Here is a 12,855-nt window from a genome sequence, read left to right on the forward strand (position 1 = left end):
GATGGAGGTGATTGTCAGAATAAGAGGTTAATAAAAGTAAGTTGGGCTCGCAATGGTGAGATGAGGCAAGAGGGATGTAATGTGTCCAGAGCTGCAGTGCCCAGGCTAATAGCCACCAGCCACATGGAGTTGTTTAAAATTAGGTTTAAGAGAGCAGAACGATGGCTCATTGGTCAAATACTCACTTTGCATGCACTGGTATCCTGTATGGGTACCAGTTCGTATCCCAGCTGCTTCACTTCCCATCCAGCTCCCTGTTTGTGGTCTGGGAAAGCAGTCAAGGACAGCCCAAAGCCTTGAAACCCTGCACCCATGTGGGAGACCTGGAAGACACTCCTGGTTCCTGGCTTCAGATCAGCTCAACTCTTACTGTTGCGGTCACTTGGGGAGTGAACCAGCAGATGGAAGATCTGTGTCTCCTTCTTTCTGTATATCTGCCTTTCCAATAAAAATAAGTCAATCTTAAAAAGAAAAAAAAAGAAAGTATAATAAATTGGTATATCATTTAAAGTATAATAAAAAGTAGTATTAAAAACCCAGGTCCTTAGCCACACAAGGTTTATGTGCTAGTAGCTAGTGTCAGACATCACAAATGTAGCATATTTCTATTGTATCTGACCATGCCAGCAGGCAGCACTGATCTAGAAGGTTCAGAAATAACAAGTAGGAGGGGCTGGTACCATGACGTAGTATGTAAAGCCACCACCTGCCGCGCTAGCTTCCCATGTGGATGCTGGTTCAAGTACCTGGCTGCTCTACTTCTGCTCCAGCTCCCTACTAATGTGTGTGGCAAAGCAGTGGAGGATGGCCCCAGTGCTTGGCCCTCTGTATTCATGTGGGAGACCAGAAACTCCTGGCTTCGACCTGGCCATTGCAGCCTCTCTAGGTCTCTCCCTCTCTTTCTGTAACTGCTTTTGAAAAAGAGAGAAGGAGACAGAGGGAAGGAGGGAGGACAAGATTCAGAGCTGCTTAATGTCCCATAAGGCAGTGAATATTATAGATATAGATATTTTAATTACCATTTTTAGCATTTGAAAGCAAAAAGCTAGGAAGAGATAGGCTTCCCCAAGCCTATCAACAGCACCAGTCCACCAGCTCGCAGGTCCTTTCCTAGAGGAGGTTCCCTTTCTCAAGGTGGATGGTGGTTGTAGGCTCAGGGTTAGTGGCCTCAGCTGCAGGAAGAAGAGTCTCAGAATCTCCGTCCACTGACAGAGGGGTCTCCTCCACTCTGCCACCATGCGACTTTGGGGCTGTGATGGCAGTGAAGTTAACGGTAGGCTTGGGGACACCACTCGTACCCTAACTCAGTGAAATCCAGGGTAGAATGGGGCACAGTTTAGAGAGCTAGATCCTTTACTAAGAAATATGTTCCTTAGGTAAATGTGCTTTTATTGAGAAAGAAACTAAGACCTTGAGAAAATCAAAACTCTTTATGCTAGCCAGCCTTCTGGAACCTAAAGCTACCTGACAAAAAAGACTTTCGGTAGTCATACCCACAGTCACACATGTGTAAGTGCACACAGACGAGCTTGAGGAAGAAGCAGTGAGGAAAATACTGCGGAACAGCCAGGTTCCTGAGGGTGGTGCAATGGCCAGAGAGCCAAAGGCTGCTGAGACTGGGTGTGAGTTAGAGGGGTCTGTCACTCTGTGTGAACGGTGAGCAGCCGGGCAAGGAAGGGCCGGGGGCAGGACACAGGCAAGTCCTAAGATGAGGTAAGGGTGGACAACGAGAGGTCTGGATGGGTCGGCAGCATCCCCAGGTGAGCCTGCAGCACTTCCAAGAGCCTGACAGCAAAGAAAGGAAAGGTAGAAACCATGGGAGATCCCCAATCACCATGCAATCTGGCCTTCCGCGGGCATCGTGGGGCCTTCCTATCTGTAGCTGTGCTATAGTGTGAACTTCTAAAATGCTTCCTGGAAGTTTCCCACAAATCGCTCAGGAATCTTGGGCAAGTGCAGAGAACAGCTCCTCCCGTGTTGCTGCCACGTCACTCTTGTGAGGGCAGCAAGCCTACTCAGCGCTCGGTGTGCTTGCCGGGGTTACAGTGAGCGCAGTCCTGACTTGTGTTTGATTTCCAGAATACAAAAGAACATGAGCTTCTGGAGACCTGAGTCCCTTCCCTGTCTCTGCCACTCACTGACTATGTCAGCTCAGGAAAGTTGTCTGATTTCTCTGTTTTTCAAATTCCATATTTGCAGTACGGAGATGATTAATATGCTTACTCAAAGGTTGGGGTAAGGAAAAAATGAGCCCATGTTAGTTCTCCAGTTAGCACAGCAAGTAGTAAATGGCAGTCGCTCAAAAACTGAACGGCAGTTTGATTAAAATAAATACATTTCCCAAAGTTAGCGCTGTTCTCCTCAGTTTGAGGCAGGCACCATTTTCTCCCCTTCTCCTCTGCTTAGTGACATCTCCAGTGCTGCAGGTTCATCCTTTTGTGCAAGATGCTTCCAAACTTATTAGACACGTGCTGGGAGGCATCCTTCCAAAGATGAAAGTACAGGTGAAAATACAAACCGTTCATGCATTCTTGACCAAGCTGGATCCCAAGAGCTGCCCACAAGTCTAAGAACAGAGCTAATAGTGCAACTGCAGGGCCGGCCACCATGAGGGGCCTCAGAACAATCCTATGAAGGGACTCACCAGATTGCATCATTTTGTTCTGTCATGAATCACCACAGGCCTTGGTGAACTGGGACCCAGTGGACCAAACAGTGCTTGCCAACGAGCAGGTGGACGAACATGGCTGCTCATGGCGTTCCGGAGCAAAAGTGGAGCAGAAGTACCTCCGACAGTGGTTCATTAAAACAACAGCTTATGCAAAGGTGAGTGCCGGCCTGGAGGCTTGCCAAGGAAGCCTTCCCTGTTAGCAGACAATGCCAGGGTCTGTTGGATATGGGAGAGCCTCCCTGCAGGAGAGGGTTGTGGGAAAGCTCTGAGAAGGGCTTGCAGAGCCGTGGAGATGCAAACCAGAAGCAGACGAACCTCAGCATTGCTTCACTGAGAAGATGAGGAATTTCCATTGCAAGTCAGAAATGGCACCTGCAGGTGAATCTAGCCCACAGTTTGCTCACCACCCAACTCTATGTCACAGAAGATTTAAAATAATACTAACTGTTATATCAGCAAGTGTATATCTAGGAAAAGGAAGAATATCTTGCTATCTTTAGCTGTATAGTCCTGATAAAACCTCCAGAAAGGTAGACTGAAATTTCAAAGGGTCCAGAGATGCGCAGAAGGCTTGCCAGTCCCCGGGAGGGAAAGCCAGAACTGACAGTGACCTGAGCCAGGAGCCGAAGCTTGAGGTTCCAAGTCTCCTTTGGCCGCTAACTAACACTGGACATTGACCTGGCCTTCGTGTGGTGATCAGTGAGATGAGGGAGTTGAACCAGGCAGTCTTCAAGGTGCCTTCTGGTGCCTTCCTTGTCCACGAATTTAAGGCAAAGCAAACTTGAAAACAAGGGTGTGCTAATTCTGGGTGAGGCTTTTTTTTTTTTTTGTAAGATTCATTTTATTTATTTGAAAGGCAGTATTGTAGACAGAGAAGAGAGACACAGAGATCTCCCATCCGCTCTAGTTCTTTATGTGCCAAGAAAACAATTCTAAACAACCCATAATCACTAGCTCTTTGCTGACCAACTCACAATACCAGTGCCATACGGGAAAGTGACCTCCGTTTTTCTCACTCAAAAGACATGTCTTAAATGAGGCTGTTTTCCCACTCTAGTTTATTCAGAATGCAGCCAAGACTAGCATATGGATTTGGAAAAGTGCTCGTTAGAATTTGTTAACACAGTGCCTTGCTCCTTTTAAGCATGGCAGCGCTAGAGACCAAATGAGGATGTTGCTTTCTGTACCTTTCCCAGCCTAGGGGGCCACTGAGTGCTGACAGTGGGGTCCACTGCATTCCTGGGAGGAATGCCAGGTCACCTTCTGGACCCGTCAGATGATTCTGAAATGGGCGTTGTTGGAAATGCCATCTAATTAGCTTTTTTTGTTTTGACCTCTGCTTCTAGTTGAAAATGTAATGACCTAACTGAGGGGCATTATTCTTTTAAATTGTCAGCTGTGAATTTTCATCTGTTCAGCAGAAATGGTTAGTTACCATGGTGATCCTCCTGGTTCTTGCTGAACTCCCTGAGCAGAATTATTGAAAAAACCATCTTTCGGAAAGTCCCCAGTTGGGTTGCCGTGACAATCAGAAGAGGAGGGAGCATGAGAGTCCATGCCGCCTAACAGAGAGCGATTGCTACAGGGCTGAGACAAGAGCAGAGACACAGGGGGCTGGCTGGTACTGGGAGATCCTTGAGGTATGATTCAGCCAAGAATACGCCATGGAGAGCCCAGAAAGACCATGCATTAGAGGTAACGGTGTCACCCTAGGACAGAGATCAAAATCAAAATACACTCATCTTCACAAAGAATAAAAGCAAGCCCAAGAAATTAAACAGAAGCTACCAGAACAAAACTCAAATCTTTAGTGAGACAACATAATCCAGACTCCTTACCAGATTTCATCTGCAATGTCAAACATGTAATAAAAAATTACTAGACCTGGGGCCGATGCTGCGGTGTAGCAAGCTAAGCCCCTGCCTGCAGCACCAGGATCCCATGGGGGCATCAGTTTAAGTTCTGGCTGCTCCACTTTCAATCCTCTTCCTTGCTCATGGCCTGAGAAAGTTTTGAAGCCTCTGCACCCATGTGGGAGATCCAGAGGAGGCTTCCATCTTCTGGCTTTGGATCGACCTGGCTCTGGCCATTTTAGCCATTTAGGGAGTGGACTAATGAATGGAAGATCTCTCTGTCTCTGCTTCTCTTTTTGTAAATCTACCTCTCAGATAAAAACAAATAAATCTTAAAGGATAGGGTAGCCATCATTAGTAGACACAAGAAGCAGCTCAGGAGAGAGTGGAAACTAGAAGTTATAATTTAAAAATCATTGCTGATCAAATCACAGTGATTCAGAAGTATGCTAAGTGCTTTTTCAAAGTATCTGTTTTAATTAGCTGTTGGTGTTAATTAGCTGTTGGTTATCATTCTATCTCAGGTCTGTGTCCAGCTCCTTCCCAGGTTGTTTTTTTTTTTTCTCACCAATCCCCTTAGTAGCTAATAAATCCATTTATTTTTGAAGATGGATGCTTTCCCATTTGCCTAAACACTTTTTACCTAAATTTTTAGAACCATTTCTGGATTTCTTACTTAGTCATGCCGTCCCTTTTCTTAATGCTTTAGCTCACACATTTCCTCTTTTTGGAAGAATAGATTTATTCCTCGCATTATTTCTCCTTCATTGAAGGGAGTCAGATTAGCCGGGTTGGGTTTGATCCTTCTTTTGTCCCCAGCCTTTTAGTTGTTTCCGATTATGTCTTAGGTGACTGAAGCCTTTTTTGCTTGGGTGGTACCTCCGCCCATCTCTCACTGGTTCGTGTTCTGAAACTTCCTGGCTCGTATCCACACACATTAGTGGACAGTTCTGTGTCACCACTTTGTCACTGGAATAAAGTCCCTGGGGAGCAACAGCAGCTGCCTTTGCAGACCTACTCTGGTGAAAGTGATTCCAAGGTCCCTTTTGAGGCCACAGTAATTAGACATATGTCAAATGATGATTTGGGGAAAACCGAATCATTTTATTTCTGATGAGTATTTAATACTTTGGAAAAGCAGAATGTAAAAACTGTCTTTCTGGTTTCAAGGTTTTGCATCTGGAAGGGGTTGTTCTTTGTCTGATGTTCCAAAAGGTGTCTGAACAGGATGGGTTAATGACGGTCAGATAGTCCAGAAGGCTGTCCTGGCTCTGGTTGAGTGAGTGTAGGGAAATTGCAGAGTCCAGTACTCCGTGATGGAACCTCAGGTTTCCATTTTTCTTGTTTCAGCTGCTAAGTGAGGAAAGCTAAATAAATGAATATTTTTTAAATCGTGCCCAAGCCTTGGGCATTGATAGGGGAGAGGCTGAAACGGAGAGAAGGACATCTTTCAACCTTTATGTACTGGATTCCTCTGTTTAGTTTGTAAAGGAATGGCGTGGTGTTAGTAAAGAGATGGGTGCAATAAGCTTCTTGTCTTCACACAGGAAAAGAATTCAGACATGAGACCAGTGACCAGCAAGGCAGCACAATTTAATGGGCTGTCAGAATGGTTGGGCATTTCTCCAGACCGAATCCAAGAGTGCCCATTCCAGCTGGGCACAGCCAGGTGACATGGTTTACTGGAAAGAACACAGCTGGCAGGCTGGCCTAGCTTCTCAGGAGAGAGCTGAGGCTGAGCTGCAGTGTGTGAGACTGGGCCTTACCATGGAACCGGTCCAGTTCTTCCTGCCATTTCCCCCTTCATCCTCCTTCTTCTCCAGGACCAAGGGTTTGCTGCATAGAAATCAGATCAAACGTCTCCCAAGGCTTTAGGACTCGGTGCTTTCTGACTGGGAATCCATCTGGCTGTGGACAGAGGCGCTTCCCTTTGGGTGCCTTCCTTGAGGGAAGGCTGTGAAGGTTTTACTGCCCGATGTTACCAGGCTGGGTAACCAGCTTGTTGCTGAGTAGGGAGGAGTCTCCTGGGGAGTCTTCTTGGGTAGCAGGGAGGAATGGACTCCCTGTAAGGCTCTGGGGGTCTGGAAGGACGTGGTAGTGTAAAATCCTGGGTGCTTCTGAGCTTCTGCTGATGTTGTGCTCTTCGTAGACCCCTCTTGCATATGTAGACTAATTTCTATCTTCCTACCTAACAATGACACTGGTAAGTTTCTAATTTATTTCATGTTATTGAAAGACGGAGAGAGAAAAGAGAGATACCTTTCATCTTGCTGTTTCACTTCCCAAATGCCCAAGACAGCCAAGACTGGACTAGGTCTAAAGCAGAAGCCCATATCTCAGTCTAGGTCTCCTGAGTGGGGGGCTGGGATCCACACGTCCACACCAGCACCTGGCGCCTCCCCAGGTGCACACTAGCAGGAGCCAGGAGTTGGAAGCAGAGACAGGAACTGAAGCCGGGAACCCCGAGATGAGATGCAGACAGCCCCCATAGCATTTTAGCTGCTACACCAAATACCCACCTATTGTAGCATAAAAATCCTGCACTTTGTGGGCTTCGCGTGGTGGCCCTAGTGGTTTAAGTCCTCGCCTATGGGTGCTGGTTCTAAACACAGCAGTCTCGCTTTCCCATTCAGCTCCCTGTTTGTGACCTGGGAAAGCAGTTGAGGAAGTCATCTGCTCTATGCAGCTCTCTCCTGAGAAGCTGCACCAGCGTGGGAGATCTGGAGGAAGCTCCTGGGTCCTGGTTTCAGACCAGCTCAGTTCCAGCTGATGTGGCCCCTTTGGGAGTTAATCAGCACATGGAAGATCTTTATCTTTTCCGTCTCTCTGTATATCTGATTTTCCAATAAAAATAAATGAATCTTTTTAAAAATCCTGCACTTTCTCCCATTTTGGAGTCCACGAGCCAGTAGGATTTCTGTACATCAAGACTGATCAGGGTGGGGAAGATGGACACTGCCAACTCTGTTTGCCAAATGAAAGAAGCAAAACGAAGGCAGTGCTGTCACAACACAAAAATGAAGGGGAAATCTGGGGTAGTGCTGTGGTGTGTGCCGCCTGTGGTGCAGGCATCCCATACAGGCACTGGTTTCAGTCCTGGCTTCTCTACTTCTGATCCAGTTCCCCATTCATGTGCCTGGGAAGGCAGTAGGAGATAGCCTAAATTAGGACGTCCTGGCACTCCTGCGTCCATGTGGGACACCTGGAAGAAGCTGCTGGCTCCAAACCATCCCAACTCTGACTGTTAGGACTGTGGGGAGTGAACCAGTGGGTGGAAGAGCTTTCTGTCTCCCCCTCCCACTCACACTCCATAACTCTGCCTTTTAAGCCAAATACATAAAATCTTTTTTTAAAAAGGGGGAGAGGGTGGAAGGCCAGCGCCATGGCAGCAGTCTAAGCTTCTGCCTGCAGTGCTGACATCCCAGGTAGGTGCCAGTTTCAGTCCCATCTGCTCCACTTCCAATGAGCTCCCTGCTAATGGCCTGAGAAAGCAGAGGAGGATGGCCCCAAGTTGTTGGGCTTCTGTATCCTTGTGAGAAACCTGGAAGAAGTTCTTGTCTCCTGGTCTCAGCCTGGCCCAGCTACAACTTCTGTGGCCATTTGGGGAAAAAGCCAGTAGAGGGACGATCTCTCTCCTCTCCTTCTCTTTTTGTAACTCTGCCTTTCCAATAAAAATAAAACAAATCTTTAAATTAAAAAAAAAAAAAAGGAGCGGGAGAGCCATAGTCTCAGCAAAAACAAGCCCACCAGAAAGGACTTTTTTTTTTAAGGGGCAGGGTGGTTATTTACTCAAAAAAAAAAAAAAAAAAAAAAGGCAGCGTTACAGGTGGCCGAGACAGAGGGAGGGAGATGAGAGAGAATGAGGTCTGTCCACTATTTCTCTTTCCAATGGCTGCAACAGCCAAAACTGGACTGGTCCAGAGCCAGGAGCCGAAGCTTCTTCTAGATCTCCCACGTGATTGCCAGGGCTCACACACGTGGGCCACTATCCACTGCTTTCCCAGGCACATCAGCAGGGAGCTGGATCTGAAGCGGGGCATCTGAGACTCGAATCTGCACCTTATGGAGTGCTAGCACTGCAGGCAGCAGCTTTACGTGCTATACCACCGCACCAGCCTCTAGAAAGAGCTCTCCCGAGTGAACGCCTGTAGCTGGGTCACTTCTGTGATAGAACCTTGGTCTTGTCGGTTGCCTTTGGGCAAGATGCTCCCCAAAGTCCTGCTCCCCCAAAACTGTGGCAAGTACCCTGTGTGTCTTACAGCCTCGTCTGTAATGTGTCTCACTGGGGTGTTCAAGATGGTTGATTTTCTTTGGCTAATTTTTAAAATTTATTTGGGTTTTTAACCCTGTTCATAGATATGATTAGGTTTTAAGCAGGCATCTTTCAGAATTAGCATATGAAAACTTTCACATTTCACATCCTGTTTTTTTTTTTTTTGTCCTAGTTGAGATCTGAATATTTTAAACAGAGTACCTCCAATCAGCATTTTTCCTGCCTTGACAATTCAATCCAGGAGGAGACAAAAAAAAAAAAAAAAAGAAAACATGAGGGCTTAGATTGAGAGTGGCTCGGTAATGCGTGGGTTGGCCAGTATGAAAAAGGCCATTAGTCCGGACCAGCTAGCTCAAAGCTCCCATGGCAGGAAAGGATGCAGTGAGAGATGAGGCTATTCAACAAACCATGGAGGATGGATTTCTTTCAGACCACACACAAGTTTGCTTAGAAGCTAAATGGGATCTCCTTGGTTACCGAAGAGGAAGAGGCTCGGATTGTTTACAGAGCTTATTAAGCACGAGTTCTATGCATATTGACATTTAGTTTTTAGACTCTTTTTTAGATTTATTTATGTATTTGAAAGTGCAGCATTAACAGAGAGAAGGGGAGACAGATCGTCCATCCCTGGTTCGCTCCCTGGAGGGGGCTGGGCTGGGCTGGGCTGAAGCCAGAAGCAGGAGCTTGGTCCGGTTCTCCCATGTGGATGGCAGGGGAGCTGGATCTGCAGGGAAGCAGCCAGGACTCAAACCAGGGGTGTTTTTTGTTGGTTTGTTTTTATGCCTTTGCTGCAGACAGTACCTAGATAGTTAACAGAAGATTGAAACTTGAATAAATCACTGGTGTTAGGCAATGTGGTTACGAACAACGTAACGTTAGGCTGGTTGACTTAAGCCAAGGAACTGATCAGCAAATCAAGTTTCTCACAGCTCTGTGGGAAGGCGGAGGACCCATGCAGAGGCAGGAGTCTGGGGAGGAGCTGGGCACAGCCAACACGTCTCCGCAGAAATGCTCTGGTGATGTCACTGCTGCCCGTGGCATGTCCAGAGTTGCCCACCGGGCCTGTGTGTCCCGCGCAGTATCCAAGCATGGTACTGAGTCTGTGATGGTCCCACTCTCTTTAGCTTTCTTAGGGAAGGCGCAGGGCATGGTAGGTAGCACATCTGTCCCATTTCAAGCTCCTGTAGTTGGCAGTGGAGCCACACCACTTAGCCATCTTGCAGTTCTCTGAGAAAGAAGGTCCTCTGGGTGAAGGGAAGCCAAAATAAGAAAGTTTACAGTGTCATTGAGGGGAAAAGATATTGGGTAAAAAGTCATTGTAGGTGAAGGAGATTTAAGTAGTAGCTGAGAGCCATGTCTTTTTAGTCTGGCTGCAGTTAGCCAAGCATTGGACAGATTGCTAAACATCCCTGGGGCCTGTGTGTCTTCGTGTATAAAGACAGGGTTTTGATGACAACCTCAGCCTTATGGCTCCCAGAGCCTGTCTTCCAGGAATAAAATGAGAATAAAAGTCAGTTGCTGGAAACTGGCTGATCTCCAATAAGTACCTCTAACTGCTACCCATCTGAAGTAGGAGAATCAGAAAGCTGAATCTAACTGCTGTTAGAAAACAGCAATTGGAGCCCAGTGGTTAAAGTTCTCGCCTTGCATGTGCCAAGATCCCACATGGACGCTGCTTCATGTCCCGGTGGCCCCACTTCCCATCCAGCTCCCTGCTTGTAGCCTGAGAAAGCAGTAGAGAGGACGGCCCAAAGCCTTGGGACCCTGCACCCACGTGGGAAACCCAAAAGAGGCTCCTGGCTTTGGTTCAGCTCAGCTAAGCTCTGGCAGTTGCAGCCACTTGGGGAGTGAGCCAGTGAGCAGAAGATCTTTCTGTCTCTCCTTCTCTCTGTATATCTGCCTTTCTAATAAGTATAAAATAAAATAAAATAAAATAGAATAGAATAGAATAGAATAGAATAGAATAGAATAGAATAGAATAGAATAGAATAGAATAGAATAGAATAGAATAGAATAGTAGCAGTTGCAGGTGGAGAATAGGATTGTGTACATTCTTAGGCACCAACACCACGTTACTTGTAGTGTCTCTTCAGTTCTGTTCCACACCTGGGGGTGACTTTGGGGAACGTTTTTGAGATTCTGGGAGGTAGAGACACTGCTGTTGTGAGGACTCCTGAGGCAGTGTGTGCAGAGGGGCCTGCTGCTTAGATGATGTGCTGCAGAAGGTATTGCTTCCTTGCAAGGTGCCCGGGATCTGGTTCTGTAGTGCTGCTCTCTGTTCTGTCCCTCGAGCAGAGAGAAGTAAATGGGGATTTAATGAGTGTTCAGCCAGGACAAGGCACAGGTGCAGGCTGCGGGCCAGGTCCCACATGGGATGTAGGAAAAATCATAGAATTAACAGTTGTCATAGTGATCCCAGGTTGCTGTTTCCCCATGCTGAGTTCTCTTAGTTCCACCAGGAGCACTGTGGGGTTAGGGGTTGGGACCTGCCCGGTGTCAAACTTAGCATTGGGTTGATTTTGGCTTTTGTATTTTTATCTTAAAACAAAATGCAGACAATCATATAAATACGTGCTTTATTGAATGTTTATTACAAAGCAGGTGCCTTTTGTCTGTAATCACACAGTAGGGCGAGAGTGGTGCTATATAGTAAATGCTTTCAGTGAGTTTTAGTCCTTGCTCCTAACTCTTAACCTCCTTCACACCTCTGAGGTGACTTTACTCATATGCAAATGAACTGCCTTCCTGGAGCCTGTGAAAACAAATGCACAGAAAATTACTTGACAAATTACAAAATAATGCATCATTGTATTGCCTACGTTAACTATATTACCATTAAGAATTCCGAGATAGAATCTTCATACTACAGATGTATGCATTTTGTAAATCCAGCTAATGGAAGGTGTCATGTTTGTCATCAAGCAAAGGCTGGCATGCATTTGAGGACACACCAAATAATTTATAGAAAAACCACCTTTGTGTAGGAATTTGGAAACTGAAGATGAAACTCAGTGTCTATGCATACATTTTTTTAAGATTGATTTGTGTGTAGTTAAAAGGTAGGGTTACAGAGAGGAGAGACAAAAAGATCTACTGGTTCACTCCCCAAATGGCCACAGTGACCAGAGCTGAGCCAAACTGAAGCCAGGAGTCAGGAGCTTCTTAAGAGTCTCCCACGGCTTTGGGCCATCCTCTGCTGCTTTCCCAGGCCACAAGCAGGAAGCTGGATGGGAAGTGGAGCAGCTGGGAGACGAACCAGCACCCGTATGGAATGTCACCACCATGGGGCAGATTAGCCTACTAAGTCATAACACCACCTAAGTATCTATTTTTAATAGCAATGTTTACACAAATTAATGTTATGCTTCTGTTATGCTAGTTTTTAATATTTTTTTACTCTATTTTTATTTATTTGAGATAAAACTCCCATCCAGTGGTTCACTGTTCAAATGCCCACATAACCAGGGCCAGTGCAGAGCAGAACCAGGAACTGGGGGCACAATCCACGTCTCCTGTGGGGTGACAGGAACCCAGCTGGCTGAGCTGTCACTGCTGCCTCTCTGACTCCCCCATGGGATCTGCTTCAGCGGGAAGCCACAGGGAGGAACCGAGAGCCAGCGGTCAAACGCACACCCTGAGGTTGGAGCCTAGACCCTAGACTGAATGCCTGTTGCTAATTTTGATTTTATTTACATGTTTGTTTGAAATGCAGGGGTGTTATTTGTAATGTTGTCTTTTTGATATAGCTGAACTACGGAGCACCCAAGAATATCTTACCATAGAGTTTCCAAGTTCATAAGCTTGGAGTGTTTTTCTTTAGTTTTCAGTCCGTGGGAAAGAAGGCACCAGGCACGGTTACCAGAAAGACAGTCTTGCATTGTTCATTGTCCTCCTCCTGTGAAGCCTGGACTCGCTTAGGATAGAGACTGCTCAGCCCCAGTGGACTGCATGGTGGAGCCGCACTGCACCGCCTCTGCTGGTCTCCTCTGACTTGGCCAGTGAAGTGGCAGGTTGCTGGGCCTTCCACCTCCTTTAGTGTCCCCACATCCCTGGCTTTC

The 12,855-nt window shown here is 46.6% G+C and overlaps 1 protein-coding gene across 2 annotated transcripts in view; it reads left to right on the plus strand.

The window, feature by feature from the left end:
* The window catches only part of LARS2 (leucyl-tRNA synthetase 2, mitochondrial), a 104,862-nt gene that overhangs the window by 49,320 nt on the left and 42,687 nt on the right, over positions 1-12,855 (plus strand). For both annotated transcript variants that reach the window (XM_058678572.1, XM_058678573.1), the window contains exon 7: positions 2,683-2,826. In XM_058678572.1, coding sequence (XP_058534555.1) covers positions 2,683-2,826 — 144 coding nt within the window. The remainder of the gene's footprint in view (positions 1-2,682; positions 2,827-12,855) is intronic.

This window comes from Ochotona princeps, chromosome 21 (assembly GCF_030435755.1).
Source record: "Ochotona princeps isolate mOchPri1 chromosome 21, mOchPri1.hap1, whole genome shotgun sequence".
NCBI classification, from domain to species: domain Eukaryota; kingdom Metazoa; phylum Chordata; class Mammalia; order Lagomorpha; family Ochotonidae; genus Ochotona; species Ochotona princeps.